The sequence below is a fragment of the Anser cygnoides genome, chromosome 6 (assembly GCF_040182565.1).
Source record: "Anser cygnoides isolate HZ-2024a breed goose chromosome 6, Taihu_goose_T2T_genome, whole genome shotgun sequence".
NCBI classification, from domain to species: Eukaryota; Metazoa; Chordata; class Aves; order Anseriformes; family Anatidae; genus Anser; species Anser cygnoides.
The window spans coordinates 24,550,460-24,568,232 of NC_089878.1; the positions used below are offsets into that span (position 1 = coordinate 24,550,460).

The window sequence follows — 17,773 nt, forward strand, 5'->3', positions numbered from 1 at the left end:
TGTAATGCCGCAGATCGTCAGCAAAACAGCGGAGAAGGCGTCCATCCGGCTCCGGATCGCTTTCCACTCGGTGTCTGTTTTCCCCCAGTGACTCAGTCCCACAGACAGCGCTGGGAGGGGAGAGCGCTTTTGTAATACATTTGTCACCGGCTGCCTCGCCTCGCCTCGCCTCGCCTCACGGCAGCAGCGCCGCCACGGCCCTCCCTCAGCGAGGCGACCGAGGCCGGCGGCGGGAGCAGCCCCGGGGCCCGGAGGCAGCCCCGCGAGGGCCGAGCCGAGCCCCCCGGGGCTTAGAGGCGGGGGCGAGGCCCCTGATCTCCGGGGGGCGGTGAGCGCCGTCCCTCAGCGGGGGGAGCCCCGGCGCGGCCCGCAGCGAGCCCCGCGCCGGGCACTCGGCCGCCTGCCTCTCCGCCGCCTCAGTGTCGCTCCCCGTGCCTCTTCCCAGGCGAGCTGATGAGTTTTTAGAATCACCCTTTTTCCTTTCTTTTTTTTTTTTTTTTTGTTTTCTCCGGGAGGAGCTCTCTCGTTTCATTTTTCGTAGTGTTCCCCTTAGCGATGTGGACCTGAGGTATGTTACAGAGCACACCTCTTTCCACTCGACACCCAGCAGCCGGCTTCCAGTTCCACTCACGGTTAGCGCGGCCCCGACCCCCTCATAATAAAATCAAGACCGACACGTAATCAGCTGAAGCCAGGCCGAAACTTCGCAAACTCAAATCCAGAGAAGGCACGAAGCAGGCTGGCTTGTCAGAATGCGTATTTCAACGCTCCCAAATCTCACAGCCGTTTAGTAATTTTTCTGTGGCTTAAAACTGCGCTAGTTCAATTACGTGGTGTCTCAGGGAGGCCGGCATACACAGCCTCTGCACGGAAATTATTCTAATAAAATCCTTTGTGAGGCAAAAAACGAGCAGGTAAGCTTATTCGCTGGCTCGTGGTACAGTGCAGGCAACTTCCCATACTCTACCTTCTCCTTTCAGTGCTAAGAAAATAGTTTTATCAATATCAGTCCTAACTACTGTTTCTGACACTTGTTTCACCAGCATGCCCACCCTTGCATTTCTCTGCTTGAAACCGATAAACAGGTAATGGATTTAGATACATGGGCGGGAGATGGGTCGAAACACAGCTAAACCCTGGGAAACGCTGCCCTGAATTATGTTGCTACACCCATATACATGCAGAGCTGCAATGAATTCAGTGGTGTACTGCCAATCACATGGAAGTGTTAATATATGCCAAAAATCTTCAGTGCACAACTCCTAAACTGGTATAATAGGGGGATATGCAATGGCAGGTGGTGTTACAGAATTGTCGTAGAAAGAAGGAGAGGTTTGCTAATACAATATGCCCATCCTTCGTGCTGACAGGTGATGAGGGGTCAAGCTGCTAATGAAGGTCTGCTCCGCTGCGGCTGGAGGCTCAGAAGGTGGCTGCTTGAAAAACCTTTCTTCTTCCTGGATGGTATATGGGCTGCTGCTTTTCAGCTTACAGCATGCGTGCACGCTTCCAAATCCCTCTGCGTAGCTCCTAAAGGACTGAACAAAAATGAGGAAAGATGCCCCAAAACCCAGCCTTTTGATTATTCATGAACCATCTTAGTAAATGGAAAATTGTGCCTCCAAGTCAAACCAAGGACTGGATAGAAAGCAGGCTATTACAGCACACGCTCATACTAAGGAGATCCGCATCTCCAGCAGCTTTCCTTCAGCTACCCTCTGTAAGATGTACATTTGTTAAAATAAATTTAGAAAAATGTGCAAGACTTACTGTTTCGGCTCCCAGCTTGCACTGGCCTTTCACGCATGCGTACACTGCAGCACTGCAATAGCTCCTCGCCGGTTCCGCAGTGCCATGTTACCTGTGACCGCCCCCAAATATCCGTGTCCTTCCTGGTGTTACAGGGGCGCACGGATGCAGAGCCCCACTGCAGGCCCCCACATCAGCTCCTGCCCTTCGTTTCCGCAGGGTGCAGCAGGAAAGCATATACTGGACAATGGCAAGGCCCAAATACAACCTTCCCCAGTGATAGGCTGGTTTTTAGTGCAAACCGCCAGAAACATTTCCACTTATCTTAACTGCAGGCAGACAAACGTGGTTTGGTACGTCTACATTTTCCCAGTCTGATACTCTGCTGCCTACTGTGGGGGCAGAGGGAAGGCCATAAGGAGGGCAGCTGCAAAAATCTGCATGTTCCCCTCTGAAGTAAATGCACACTAAATATACTTTGAGAGAGAGTTATTTTAAAATGGTAGAAGGCCTAAATAAGAAATTCCAAACAAAAGAAAAATGTTTGAATGGTAATGAACAAATAAATAGGAAAGAACTGGGCACAATGTGGAAAATAAGACATAAATTTATGATCCATTTGTTTATGATGCAAATAAGTCAAATAACTTAAAATCTTTAACACAAAGATGAGTTCTAAACTATTTATCTGTCGCAACTGTTGCAGTTAAAAAAAATCCAGCAGCTAAAATATTGTGAATGAGCGATACAGAAAGAACACTTCCACCCAGACAAAAGAATCAAATCAGCCTAAGCATCTCCAATACTTAAAATGCACCTCCCCACCCCTGCCCAAAACCCAGAGTCACTCCCCAACCACAGTTACTTGGTTTTGTCTGCTTAAAACCAAGCAGCCAACCCACCTGCCCTTCCGTAAGCATTTCTAGTCCATGGAAAGGGTTTAAAATGTCACATTCCAGTTGGGACTCCTTCCATATATCTGTATCTTATGTACCTCCTCTTTCACAGGAGGGAGGGTTCATATAACCCTACAGCAGCCCCCATCACTTTAATGTTTATTCTCAGAATAGTGCTATTTATGACACCGCTGGTGAGAGTTGTGTGATTCAGTTATCAGCATAACTGAATTCATTTTCTTAAGGTCAATTGTCTTCTGTGGATATTACAGCTTGAATAATATTGAAAGGGAGCTGTCATCGTAATTTTCAGCACTTGTTTTTTGTATATCCTTGGAATTCAGCGCTTATATATATGTGTGTATATATATAAAATCTTAAAAAGAGTATTTAGCAATCAATGGAAGCCAAATTTCATTAGAGAGTTTTTGCTGTCCTAGCAACTAACATCTCAGTAGTTCTGCAGTGGATAGAAATACGTTTTACCAGCACTTTTCCTACACCATTGATTCCCCCCACTCTCACAAAAAAGGCCTTCCAGAACTTAAGACAGGCTTGTAAATGTACTTTTATTATGTTGCAACAATCAAAATATATATGTACTACTGATTTTTTTCCCAAAATATTAAATGAAAATGTAATACATTTTTGCCCACATTGTGTTCTTGAATTGCTTTGGAGTCTGTAAAGACCCTGACATAAAAAAACTGAAGCAACTGCACAATTAGAGACTGAAAGGTGTTATTGAGCTGCGCTTAGACTGCAAATGAAGTCAGATGTCTCTGTTTAATCAAATATAGCCTCAGCAGTCTCTGTTTTGTGAGTATTAGAAACAATAAACAAATATACACAGAAAGCATCACAAACAGTAAATCGGTTATTTAAATACAACTGTATCCAACATAGCAGCTAAACACTGGACAATGTTTGAAGTCATCAGCACATCCACATGCTCTTCTAAATGACGTTTGGGGTCCTGAAATAAAAAGGATAACATGCGAGAAATGAATAAAACATATCTCTGTGAAGGATTTCAGTTACTTCATTTCTATGTAAGAAGGTTGTGACTTAAGGAAGAGAGGAAAGTGAAGCTCCCAGATTTTCCTTTCTAACAAGACCTAGCAAATGACTAAATTGCCAAACAATTAGTCCATACTATCACTCAGAGAAGCAGAGGATAGGTTTAGGAAGGAAATTTCTATCCAGCATCTGAAGAGTAACCATGACAGCTGTGAGTTTTAAGGACAAAACACAACACGTGGAATTCACTATGCATCTCACTAGGTCCAATATTTTAATCTCAGTTCTGGTACACTGCAATTTGTTTTCAGATCTTTGTACAAATATGTATTCTAATCCTGTAAAGCCTCAAGCATGATCTAACACAGTCTTTGAATAGTTGTGTCAACTGAGAAAATTAACATATTTATACCTATCAAGAAAATGCACAATGAGATGTTCAAATGTTCTGACAAATAGAATGCTAAACCTGAACAGCATTATGAAAATACACATTCCCACACACTATAACTCAATTGAGTGTGCACTTGTGGGCATTCACATAGAATAATTACATTATTTCTGGTTGAAAACTTAACTATATTCATAAACGGTTAAAATAACTTTCAGAATCAAGATTAAGTAATTAATCTGAAAATACTGCAAAATTATCAGGAACGTTTAATAAACATCTCTAAATTTTACAGCTGCATTGTTGTAGCATTCTTGTTTGTAAAGAAAACATGGAAGGCAATCATATGGGAATTTTATCTACTACTTTAAAAGAATTATTGTCAAAATCTAATGAACTCATTTGAATTTATGTAAAAGTGAACTGGAAAATCGGCATGTGAGGAATGCCATAAAATGTAAGCTTTCTTAAATAACTCATTTTGAAAGATCATGTAGTTCTCCAATATTCTGTTCTTAGCAAATGCATCCCAATAACATAATATACCTATTGCGAGCAGCTGTCTGTTTACAAAATTTTCTATATAAGTTGCAGAGAAAAAAACCACAGAAATTACTTAGTAATTTTAACAGGAAAAAATGGCTTTTCTTTATAAAGAACTGCATCAAAATAGATGTTTTCCCCCACATGCGTGTAATTATTTAAAAGACGAATGAAACGCGAGTTATGTTTGAGATGACATCAAAACTCTTAAAATACAATCCTTGTTACAATGTTTAATTATATATATTTATGTATGTGTAGGTGTGCATAAACTTTATTGTTCTGAATGCTACAGAAATACACGAGTGACTGAACAATAGTGCAGATGTGTTATGACATAGCTGCTAGAAGCTGGCACATAGGAGCAATCCAGAAGCCTTTAGATTCTTCTACTGCCACTAACAATACAATATATACTGGTTTTTCAATGACATGCTTAGTATTTTTAAAGCTATTTTTTTGTTTCCATTGCCCCTCCTGAATTTTGAACACAACCTTTTACCAACCTGTTTTGTTCTCCTCTCCTCCACCAAAGCACATTTCCTCAACCTTTAGGTTAAAATGATATGTAGAAATGGTTTTCTGTCAAGTCCTCTACACATCCTTACTTTGCAAAGGGATAGAATGAATTGAGTAGGTGTTTTCAGTTTCAGCTATGGTCCTAAACTGTTTTGCTTCAACAGCAATACAAAGCAGTGCAGCTTACTTGCATATGTACATGTCAGAGCTACGCACTGACTGTGTTCGTGAACCAAGGACAGGGGTGAGCTGGCTCTTTAGCCATGATAATGTATGCAACTACACCCCCATTTTTTTTCAGTAGTACTGTTTTTTAAAAGTCGTCATGGTTTTGGCCTCTCTGACAGTACAACAGACTAGGATATCTTTATGTATCTCCTTGGAAAGGGAAAAAAATGGAAGAAATCTCAACACTATTCCTCTGCATCTAATATAAACGCATGTAGAACATGACTTGCAGATATACTGCAGATTACCTAAGGTCAAAAGCCTTGTTCCTTACACAACAATCTTCAGCAAAAATAAATTCATTATTTAGAGTTGAGAATATCTTGCATGTAGAACTAAAATCACCTACACACATATATGAAAATTAATATTTAGAATGAACGAAGCGTATCATTCCACCTCACTCTAATTCATCGCACCTCACCTGCTTGCCAACATTTTTTATTGCCAGCTGTTCAGGTGTCATCTTATCTTCTTCTTCAACAGCCTGTGAACGAAACACAGAAAAGGTCAGTGTTTCAGATTTCATTTACTTTTTCCCCCAACCACAAGATTCTCAAATATAATTCTCTTTCACAAAAAAAAAAAAGGAGAAAAAGGAAAAATCAAACAGCAACACATTTTAGAAAGTCAAAAGGAAAGCTACTTCAGGTTTTCAGCAGACATGGTTTTAATTACTAAGTGTTAGCACAAAAGATGAAGGTAAATACTCATGAATGGTTTTATTGTCAGATAAGCAAGATGTATTCACAAAACTTTCAAACAAAAAATCCTAAGTGAGTATTGACAGTAAAGATAATTGAAGACAATTGAACTAGTACAGCAAAAATAAAAAAAAAAAAATTAAAAATAATGTCACCTACATTGTTTCAACTACTAGCGGTTTGATCACTAGTACATTTTATACTGTTTAGAGTCAATATATTTTTATAATGTCCTGTTGTTTTCAAACACATAGTCTGTATTATGTAAATCCACTAACCTGTAACTGAATTTTATTTTTAAAGACTTCTTGGAAGTTAAAAAAAATACCATTTATCAAGAATGACTGACAAGCTTATTACTTATTGAAAAGTTGCAGACATCTATGATTTATAAACAATATTTCTAAGTGTAAATGCCAGTATTAAAACACCACAAATAACTGTGATCCTTCTTTCTTACAACATCAATAATAATTTCTTTATTTAAAAAGAACATAAAATTAGGCATCAGAATGAGTTCTAAATATTTACTACCCACCTATCTACTGGAACAATACCGATAAACAACCTTATTCTGTTATACTGAAGTCTGGTCAAGTAGTCCTTGACTGAAGAATGAATAATACAATCAATTTTGAGCTACAGGAATCTGAAATTCTCTTCACCAAGCACAACTACAAAATTAATGTGATTACTCCCATTACCAAGCAAAACACATCATTAAACATTTTGCTAGTTCAGGGCAAAACCTTGGTGAAAACGCCTGAAGAGCTATCATAGTATTTTAAAAAAAGTTAATAGGCAACTTCACATAGTTGATTAATAAATGGGGGAAACAATCTTCACAATGCCATTAAAGCCATGCTTGTGCCTAATTTAAACAAATCCCAAGAAACCCTTTGTGGAAAGCAGATTATACAAATCAGATTAACCCCCAAGGTTCAAAAGAGTTCTGCAATGATTGTTTTGTTCTTACAGTCTAGTCTTACAAGTCATTTTGAGTAAGGCTGTGATAATTATCTTTGCTTCTGGAATTAAGTAATAACTTTCTTCATTTCATAAACAGTTACAATTATATCATTATGGGGTATGAATACCTTGTTATAATTCTTAGCTAATTCTAACATCTCCTTCACTACTGTTTCATTGAGTTTGCAGTGTTCACTGTAGTCCTGAAGTGTCAAACCTTCCATCCAACTCTTCTTATGCAAATTTAGCAACATCTGCAAAATAAAACCTGTTTAGAGCATGCATCATAAAATACATTCAAAATACTACACAGATGTCTAATTTATAGTAGTAAGAGTATAATAAAAATTATTGATTGTGCAATGTTTAAGTAACTACAGTAATCAAATATTCTGCTAAAGCAGACAATAGGCTTCCTTTAAGTTTTTAAAGACCAAACTTCTTGAACTCTAAATATGAAAATGAGGCATATAAACCAGGGTCACATTTATTCTGATGGGAACGTTTTTCTTTTGTAATTTAGTATTTTTGTTGGAGGTTGAGAATGCACGATTGTATTGTTGAAGAGGTAGCAGGAAGGTGAATATTTTAGCTACCACATAAGGAACGGTTGAAGGATCTGGCCTCTGATGAATTCGAAAAATATTTTAATGCTTTGATTAAATGTATGAGGTATTTATTTAGGCTTCAGTGATTATCCTGAACTGTATGCAAGCAGCTGCCACAGTTGTGAAGAAGTGAACTTCAAAAGCAACCAAAGAATGACTTGTGTTTGTCTTCCTACAAAGTAAAGAGCCCTAAAAACTACATGATAAAATGAAACAGATTTTTGATGGTGATAAGCGCAGGGACTATTAGAAATATCTGAAACGTACTTGGCTCTCTGATGACATTCTGACAGTCTTGAAAAAGCGAAGAAATAACTACAAAGGTAATTTCCTGATTTTCATGCATAAGGAAAGCCTATTTTGCAGATTTTCTGCACACTCAAGGACTGTAGGGAAGATTCTTTCAGCAAACAGTTTCAGTTTGCCTTCAATTTGCAAACACTTACTACAGAGGTCTTTGAGAACCTATAAACCCTGCAATTCCTACTACCTGCATGAAAGCAGATACTTCATCCTTTGTGCTGCTTCCAAAGAAAACTGGCTTTGGAACATATGAACTGAGTTGAAAGTGTCATATATTGTTTTAGCAATATCTTATTTACTGGCAGAAAGAGTTGTAGGCAAACTGCATATGGATAGATTAGCTTGGCTATCTGGGTTTTAAAGTACGGTTTTGTGTGATGGGCTCCTCATCCAACACGTGAAGCATGTACTTTTCTTTCTACAGATGGAGGGAACCATCACCATGAAGGGATTTTTGAGATCTCAACCTACCTTAAGTGAGACATGTAAAGATAACGTGCTGCCTCACAAATTGAAGCTTCCTTAACTTGGACAAAATTATTCTCTTACTTGCATTTACATATGTAAACCATTAAACCACATACACACTTGGAACTTCAGATAAGACTGGACCAGCCACACTGTTGTATTTTAATGTAAACAATATAGTCTGGAAGCTAGAATACTGTCTAAAAAGGGTTATCTATTTCACAAACTCCTTTCAGCTCCCTGATTTGCAAGATTATTCTTCCATTATTCAAAATTGGTTTTATTTTTATTATTCTTAGCCCTCTAAAAGTAAAAATTAAGTAAGAAAACCATTCTGACCATTGCATCATGAATTCCAACTCTGAAATCAATTTATAACTGTAACAAAGCCAGGAACATGCATAGTCATAACTGAGGACATAATCTGGCTTTTCAAGAACTAACTTCTGTAGACTATAAACTTTTTTTCCTGGTTGAGACTGTCAAGCTAGAGGATTTTACTTGTGACTGAGGAAGTCTGATACAAAAGTAACTGTGTATTTTTTGTCAGTTACTGAACAATATTTTTTCTATGTAATGTGTGAAGTTTGTGTAAAGGAAGAAATGTGTCCTGTGAATTAAGCAGGACATCACAACTTCCTGACGCTCAGTGTAGTCTTCGAGAGCCCTATTCATACCAACCGGAAGCACTGCTGAAGTGATTATAGCCAATAAAAAGCCTGAGACTCCTTGGTTATACAAATCCAGTTCAGAGAATACATTCTTCAGTCTTCTGTAATTCCAGCCTGTGAGAACCTAAGGGAGCTGGTACTTTTTCAGCCTAAATCACTGAAAATTAAACTTTGCACAAACCTGTTAAGTGTGGAGAACAGCATGAGAACTTCCCATAAAACATGGAGAAAAATGTTGTCAAACTACTTACACAAATATTAGAATGTGTTTTTGAAAGGTTTCATCATTACTACACATCTAAGTGCTTTCTTATGGAAGAAAAGCCATGAACTGCAGGAGAGTTAAAACAACTACTGAAAGTATCAGCAATTAAATTAGAATATTACCACAATTCTTAAGTAGTTTGAGCAGAATTCTTTGTCCTCTGAATAAAAGCTAAAACAATTACCTTCTGTTCTAGTTCATTCTTCCTGTAGTTGATAGTGATGGAATAGTAATGTCTGTTTAGTCCATGAATTAGTGCCTGTAAAATTCAGAGAAAGTTTGTATAAAAGCTACTCACCATTGAAACAAAAGGAAGAGTTCATTTAAATACAGCCACCTTCAAAGATCACTTAGGGGGAAAAAAAAAAAAGAAAAAAAAAAGCACAACAGACTATAGGTACATATCAGATAAATATACCTGTTCCTATTTCTGTCTTTCAACGTCTGTCAACTGGTGGTTATACTTTCTGTTTCTAAAGCACGGACTCATTCCACAAGTAACAGCCATCATAGGAAAAAGTGATTAACTGCCTGCAAACTTTTGACTGATACATATGTGCAGGTATTTCTCTCAAATCTTACCCCTCTCAATAAATTTGGCTATCACATCTACTAAAATATGTCTCTTTCAGTTACAAATTAAAGAATGCTGAGTGCTTTTATTTACAACCACTGCCAACCTTTCCACATTTATATTCTGAGCTACAGTACAAAGAGAGTAGCTTCAGCCAATTCTCAGCTTTGCAAATTTGTCCTTACTTTCTCCACCTGTCCTTTCTCCTTCCTCCCCTCTTCCCAAATCACTCTTTTAAAGAGTTGACAAATGTAAAAGGTAAACAATCATTCCACTTCAACCCTGAACAGAAGTTGTAGTTTGGCAACTGCAACAGGATTAATTGAAGCCCATAAAATAAACACTTGCTCTACATTTTAAAGTAAACCTTGCTCTTCATGCATTTTGTTTCAAATGGAAACCACCATTCCAACATGACTTACAAATTGGATGCACAGACAAAAAGCAAGTAAAAAGCTGTTGATAAAGGAAGACAAGAAAAAAGACACAAAGAAAGAGATGAAGGGATACAAAAGGGGATATTTATTTCTAAGATGTTAAGAAATACCTTAAAACTACTGGTGGAGAAAGAAATTGCAGCCTAGCTGAAATCTCTGTTAAGTTTGCTGCTGAGCTCAACTGTGTCAGAACTGTACTCATGACCTTAGAACAAAAGCAAAACTAAACTGAGTCCTTAGAGGGAAAAAAAAGGCGGGGGGGGGGGGGGGACACAGACGACACTGCTTAAGAACAGTCTCATTTTAAGCCACGATTTTAGGCTAACAGTGACATTGCAACAGCTCACTACCAATTTGGAAATTAAATAAACAAACAAAAAATAAAACACTCTCACAAGAGAAACCAAAAACTCCCGTGGCTAGAATATGCCATGCTATACTGACAGTGATCTTAAAATAATGAAGCTGAACAATACTACAGGGGTTTACAAAAGGAGTCATTACACATGGTCCAGAAAAGCACAGTTAGGATATTCTCCCGAAATATGCAAGCGCAGGCTTGCCTACATCCAATCAAGAGTATTAACTGGTTATTTCATACTCATTACTGTTCACACTTTTTTACCAATTCAAAAATCAAAAGTAAAACAACCAGCTTCTGAAGCAGACACTGTTTAGCTATTGGATTTTATTATCATTATTTTAAAAAAGGGTTTCAATGTGTAAGTAATAAAAAGGAACTGATCTTTTGAAAGCTAGGGGTATGGTGATCTAGTCTCCCAGAGGGCATTTCTCTTACAGCAGACGTTTAGCCCCTATGTCAGTCCTACCACGAGTAACATACTGTCTTTTGGCTAGTATGTTTATCTAGCAGATATTGCTTTGATTGTTTAAGTAATAGATCAGAAGAGAAGGAACGATTCTCTGATTCTATGAATTTTGATTCATGGGTGTCAGAACACATGCCTTTTAGAATGCATGGGAATAGCAAGGGAAAAGTTTTCTGGGGAGAAAAAAGGAAAAGACATTGAGGCAGAAGAATGACACAGAAAAAAGCATTAATCTCTCTCGGGAATACTTCCTTCAGATCAGAAGCTATTTCTTGAAACAAAACTTTGCTTCATTGAAGACCAACATTTTTGTCTCACTAGTCAAAGCGTCAACTTTAGAAATCAAACTTTGAATACTGAATTTCACAAATGCTTGCAGAGAAATACAAGACAATATTCTCAAAGGAAGCATTATAGTTGAAACAACCAAACAATCCACTGAATCTCCTAGTCCACCATTTTTTCACCAAACTACTGTATCATCTCAAAATGATTTTTTAAGACACGATACAATGTTAAATCTAGATTACATATTAAGCAAGAAACTTCATATGCATACAGCAGAAAGGCAACATCATTAATACAGAAGAAACTTTTTACATAATTTGCTTCAGAATAATTTATATTTAAGAAAGCTCGGACATGCTAACAAGGAGTTTTTTAAATTACAGCACTGAAAATGGATAATCTTTTACCTATCTCGCGTCACACAGTATGGCATCAGTTGTTACTTTAAAGTTTGCATTTTGATAAATCGGTACTTTAACCTTTGCTGTATTTAATTATACAGGCATTCACACTCAGTTAGCTAATTTAGGGCTCAACTCTAAACTCTTCATATATATAACTCTATTGATGAATCACATCAACTTCAAATGCATGCAGAAAAATGCTAAAGAGAGAACAATAAACAAACTTATAGCTTACTGTTTTTAGGTACCTGCCCCCAAAATTGCTGAAAAGATCCTGCAATTCACAGGACTATCAACACTGAGTTTACCTGGATAGACGGCTTGTTTAAGTGACCCAGATTTGAAGTTGTTTGTCTTGGTTCATGTCCCAAGACCATCATATTAGCATTGATCAATCTGAAGGCATCAATAACAACCTGTAAAAACAAGATGTCAAGTCAATTCTTTTTAGAAAATGCAACTAATAGTGCCAAGCAACAGTGGACAAGGCACAATCAACTCTCATCTGTTTTTGGCCTTTATCCAGAAAATCATTTAATTATAATATTAATAAAAAAGAGCCTCCTGCTGGCTATGCTATCAGCACACTACACTACCTTGTATTGTAAGGTGACACCAATTACTACCTTTTCCATGGAGTTGTAAGTTTTATAGACATGATATAATCAGATAACATGGAATTTTTATATATGCTTACTCTAAGCTTCAAAGGTATGCATATGTTTGTCACCTAAATCTTATCCAATCAAAATGAATGACAGAGAGAGACTAAAACTGAAAGTGAGCACAAGCTAAGGGACCGAGTCTAAAGCCCAGTCCTGTCACATCAATTATACTACCACAATACTTGAAATGACAACAAAATTATAGCCAGCAAGGAACTTGCCCCATGTATTCCCTTCTAGTCAGATGCTTTTTGCTTCTTGTGACTACGAAAGGGTCTATAAACTGTCTGATGGATTAAAAAGTCCTTGTCAGTGTCATGCTCAGGAATAAAAAACAGAGTAAAAGAAAACCAAGGTCATTTATGATTTAAAGGTACACAGTAGGTAGTATTCAGTGCTATTTCTTTGCAAATAAAGGAAAACCATCACTGATTTTTATTCTGTCCTGTGCTGAATTTGTCTATTAAAATAGTTGGAAATAGTATTGCATGGCCCATAGAATAAAACCCAATCACCTATCCAACATCAGTGTCAGGTGTGATGGAGCTGAGAACATACCAGCAACACACGCGAAGCTACTCTTGCTGGGTACTTGCCATTACAGACTAACCATAAGCTGACCTTTCTTGTTTGGGTCCTGGTCTTTTAGCCAGACTTGTGGTCATACGCGGCCGCATGCAGGCCCACAAATAGCTCTCGCCATACTTGCAGACATCTTTTCTGTCTAGCTTCGAGGAGTTATCCCAGTTCTTTTAGCTAAATAGTTTAAATCTCATTTTAGCAGCTTTTACTACACCCATTTTTATTCTCTTCCTCTCCATACTATGACCAACAAAAAATACATTTATATGACTGGTCTGATATTCTGAGGAATTAGAGCTGAATCAAATCTTTTGTGTTGAAAAAACACGAAATCAAACACTGTTTGCTACCAAAAGTCTGCAGAGAAAGTGACATCAGGTCTCCCACATTATTCTAGCATTTTCTTCTTGATTTACAGCAATGTTAACTAAATACATATGCAATTTGATTAAGACTGTAATAGAATTATTGAGGTCACTGAGGTTATTCATGTGTAAATAAAATTGATGCAAGTTAATTGATTAGGCAGGTATTTAAACAAAATAAATATTTATCCAACTGTAAACTCAAAAATACTAGTAACCCATCACCTTTATTTTTTTAGACCAAACTATTTCATCTGTGTTGAGTGACTCAGTACCACTATGGCCTACTGGGCAGACTCTCAGCTACCTTGCCAGCTGTGTCTGCCCCAATATATGTCATGATATAAATATTCTGCATATATCATGTCTTTAAAAAGCCTGCAGAAAGCGTACAAAACATGTTTTTATTAAAAATATTAGATACTGACCCAATTAATGTCAGTTAACAGTGGCACTTTATTCCCTTTATGAATAATAATAAAAACAAATTACTTTTAATATGCGGTAAAGAAAAAATGCCATCTTATGTTAATGCTACTGAGGGGAATAATTTAAAAAAAATAATTCTCAAAATGACCTTAAATAGTTTCTATTTACCTATACATTTCCTTGTTGAAAGATATAAAATAATTGTATTTTTCCTTTTTTATTACTAACAGATTTTTCTCTATCTCAAAACGCTTGTGACAAGCTATTGTATTTATCTCTCCATGTTCCATTTTAACCAGATGCTCCAATTTATGAACACCTGGAAATGCCCAACCATAACAAACAGGCAGTATAAATTAAAAAGTCAAGCAAATAAAAAAAAATCCATACTGCAGGTCTCCAGAGACAAGCTAGACAAGGGGAAAAAAATCTAGCAAATAAAAATTTACCCTGAGGAGCAAGAAACATCTGCATGGCACCATCCCAAAATCATGAGGAGCTGCTTTATAACTTGAGATCTTAGTGGCCGTGCTCCTTGATTTGAGTTTAAATGAGAAATTCTCTAAAAAGTGTTGAGTTTATCCAAAAATGAATAGCTTCATAAACTATGGATTTGGTTTGGTTCTTGAGCCATTTGAAACGAGAAGAAAAAATAATAATAACGACAACAACAGATTAAACTTGGTTTTGATAATAAATTCAACATTTTAGTCAGTGTTCTCAAGGTTATGTTCGGATAAATTTCACACGAAAACATGAGAACTAGCTGCTAAAATATTTGAGAATGACACTGACTGTTAAGCTAGAGTCTTTCCTCTGATCACAATTGCTTTCCGGTAGGCCTCAGGCTCCACCTGGGCGTGAGGCCTGAAGTACCACATCGCCTCAGCTGGGCAGGCTGCACTAACAGAAAGCGGTACGGACTACTGAGGTAAAACTGTAATTCCTACAGTCTCAGAAGGGCACCATGAGTACGCATGTGGATGGTATTTCTCGTCTTACTTGCGCTATGACGACCAATGGTAACTAAATATTTTAACTACACTAAGATTAAAGGAATTTGCTGCTATCTCTATAGCAACCATCTTAAAGAAGCTAACATGCTCAACAACCTGGAGGCTAAATTTAGACCTAATATGCAATAAAAGCATAAATACAACAACAATTCCTACATATTGGCTTCTACCAAATGTAATTGCTTTTTTCATGGTGAGAACAAATCAGTTCCTCTTTTAGAGGATTATACCAAAATAAATAGACTCATTAATGTCCAGTTTACTAATGAGCAATGGGTGAACTAGGTGTTGATTATGCCACAGTAAGATTCAAGAAAAGAGCCCCAGTAAGCACTTGTAGGTGCACACAAGCTGAAGTCTGCTCTGTACGTTTGCGTATCTTGAAAGTACAGCGTGATGTAATCAGGTGACAGCAACATGGTCACACTGCACTTTATGATGGAAACTTTAGATATGGTATTTTGAACAAAGAACCTCTAAGGATTAATTAAAAGCAAAACAAAAAACACCCCACTTGATTACTTAGAATTTTGCTAAGAAGTTGGTATTTCCTCATCCAAAAATTTTAAGTTGTCATTACACTTAAATTATCTGATGCATCTTGTGATATGTTAGTAAAAACTACCGTTTCCAAGCTTCATGCTAAATTCTCTTTCTATAGACATAAGAAGTTAAACAAAAGTCTGCAGCATTGGGATATTTTCCAGAAATAAGAAGGTAGGATTTTTTTCAAATGTACTTCCGCAGTGCAACTCTTTCACCACTCTGACCATTTAATTTCTCTGAGTACAAGTGTCTTCAGACTTTTCAGAGGTCATTTCAACAGCAGACAGCTTATAACAAAACCATTAGCAGTTTGGCTAGCTTAAGGAAACCTCTTACTTTCCTTTTTTGTTTATTATCACTGCATGAATCTGCAGCATATGAGAGTTTATAATTTCTCAGGCTTGTTAAATTCATGTTAAAGGTCTGTTTTCTTGTTGAATAAATTTTGTTCATATAATGCTGCCTATTTCATATACTGAGTCTTTAATAGCACCTTTGGTCTATGCGCAACTCACAGATCAAAACAGAGGACTAAAATAGGGGTTGATGATGCTATTTACATGTGTGATTCCTGCTGTCTTCTTGTTAGTAGCTTTAATATAATAGAAGACCTTGTCTGTTTTGTAATTAACACATCTTTACTGGAGAGATATTTGGAAGTGATTGCTGTGAATATACTGGTTAGTAAAATAAACACAATCACACACCACTTTCTGTTATCAGACAAATTTGTGAATTGTACACATTATACTCCAGATCAACAAACTGTGATATAACAGCCAAGTAGAAGACACATTTATATAACCCTTTATTTTTCTGAAAATATGTATTCAATCTGACCTTGCAAATATAATTAGCTTGTGGGATGTGTGGATTTCAGTACCATGGATGCTTTACTAATTGCAGCTCTTGGAAATAGATACTAAATATTTGGAAGCTGCCAATACAAAATAAAAACTGCATCTTTTTGTACATCTGTCTTAGCTTCAAAAAAACATAATAATCTAAAAAACAATAACTATACTGCATTTTTCAAGCATTTCCCAGGGGTCACCAACCCAGAATAGAACTTGCATAATGGAGTTTTAGAAACGAAATTTACAATTATCTTTGGTTTATTTTATAAATTTGAGGATAGCTATAATTAATATGATTATTCACAAGTGCTGGATTCCTCGATTGGTAACTAGATAAAAATCTGGCCTTTTATAGTGAACATGGTTATTAAAAATAATGGTGTGATTAAAATTTAGAATGTTTAATAACTGGACTTATTTTAGCTTCTTCTGACAGCGTGCCATGTAGATTACCACTTTTTCTAAAACAGTCTCCATAACTGTGTGAAAAAAATCAAGACAATTTCAAGAGTACTTTACCCACTTGATTCTATTAAATTAGTCCATTTGCAAATCTACAAATAATATTTAAAGAAACACTCTTGTTTTGCAAGGTCTACTATGTTTTAATGATAAGGTTCAGTTAGAAGTAAACCATCCTTTTTATTGAAATTAAAAAAAAAATCTAGCATCAGTATTTTTTCCAGTGAAGAATGTATCACATATGGTGACTATCTTTAAAAATGTATTGTTTCCTTGGAATTCAAATAGCAATGTATTGTTTATGCCATATGTTTATGAACAAACATACTAGTGCTTAAAGAAAACTATGCAAAAGATCAAACGTGGTTATGCAAGGTGTGGAAAAAGAAGTAATGTCCCATCTAAAATATCTTTTATCACCTGCAACTGACCTGTTATCAACTGCTTAGTTTGTTTCTAGATTCTTTAAAAATGAAACGGAACATGTGACTTGAGAAGTGCAGCTCGGGTTTATGACCATTTCGTTATTTATGCTGCCATGCACTGTTAGACAGCTACAAGTGAAGAACATCTTCTGTCCCCTGTAAGCCCACAACATAAAAAATTCAAAGAAATCTTACTTTTTATGCCATTTCCAATGAAAAGCGCTAAGAACTGAAACTGACTCATGCCAAATGCATATCACTGAATTGCTGTGATTGTGAGTTTGAAGTTTGCAACATGGAAATTATTTATAAAATGTCAATTTTAGCTCTGAAAAATATATTCCTAGGAGTATGTGCATTTTCCTTCTCTATCCTTAGAGAATTGCTTATTTGTGGTCAAATCTGCTGTACAACTTGAACATCCATACTGGGAGGGGAGAGAACTACAGTATAATACATTTATCTTGACAAGTGAGGGCATGCATCCATAACTCACAAGTAGCAAAGCCACAAGTTTTTAAAGCTATATGCCTTAATGAAGATAAATGGACTATTCTAC

The 17,773-nt window shown here is 36.8% G+C and overlaps 1 protein-coding gene across 1 annotated transcript in view; it reads right to left on the reverse strand.

The window, feature by feature from the left end:
• Positions 1-3,193: 3,193 nt before the first annotated feature.
• Positions 3,194-17,773, reverse strand: part of PSMD14 (proteasome 26S subunit, non-ATPase 14) — a 47,016-nt gene continuing 32,436 nt past the window's right edge. Inside the window, exons 8-12 of the mRNA XM_066999489.1 lie at positions 12,176-12,283; positions 9,519-9,593; positions 7,148-7,273; positions 5,771-5,833; positions 3,194-3,621 (exon numbers count right to left, since the gene is read on the reverse strand). Of these exons, the coding sequence (XP_066855590.1) occupies positions 3,523-3,621; positions 5,771-5,833; positions 7,148-7,273; positions 9,519-9,593; positions 12,176-12,283 (471 nt within the window). The 3' untranslated portion in view covers positions 3,194-3,522. The remainder of the gene's footprint in view (positions 3,622-5,770; positions 5,834-7,147; positions 7,274-9,518; positions 9,594-12,175; positions 12,284-17,773) is intronic.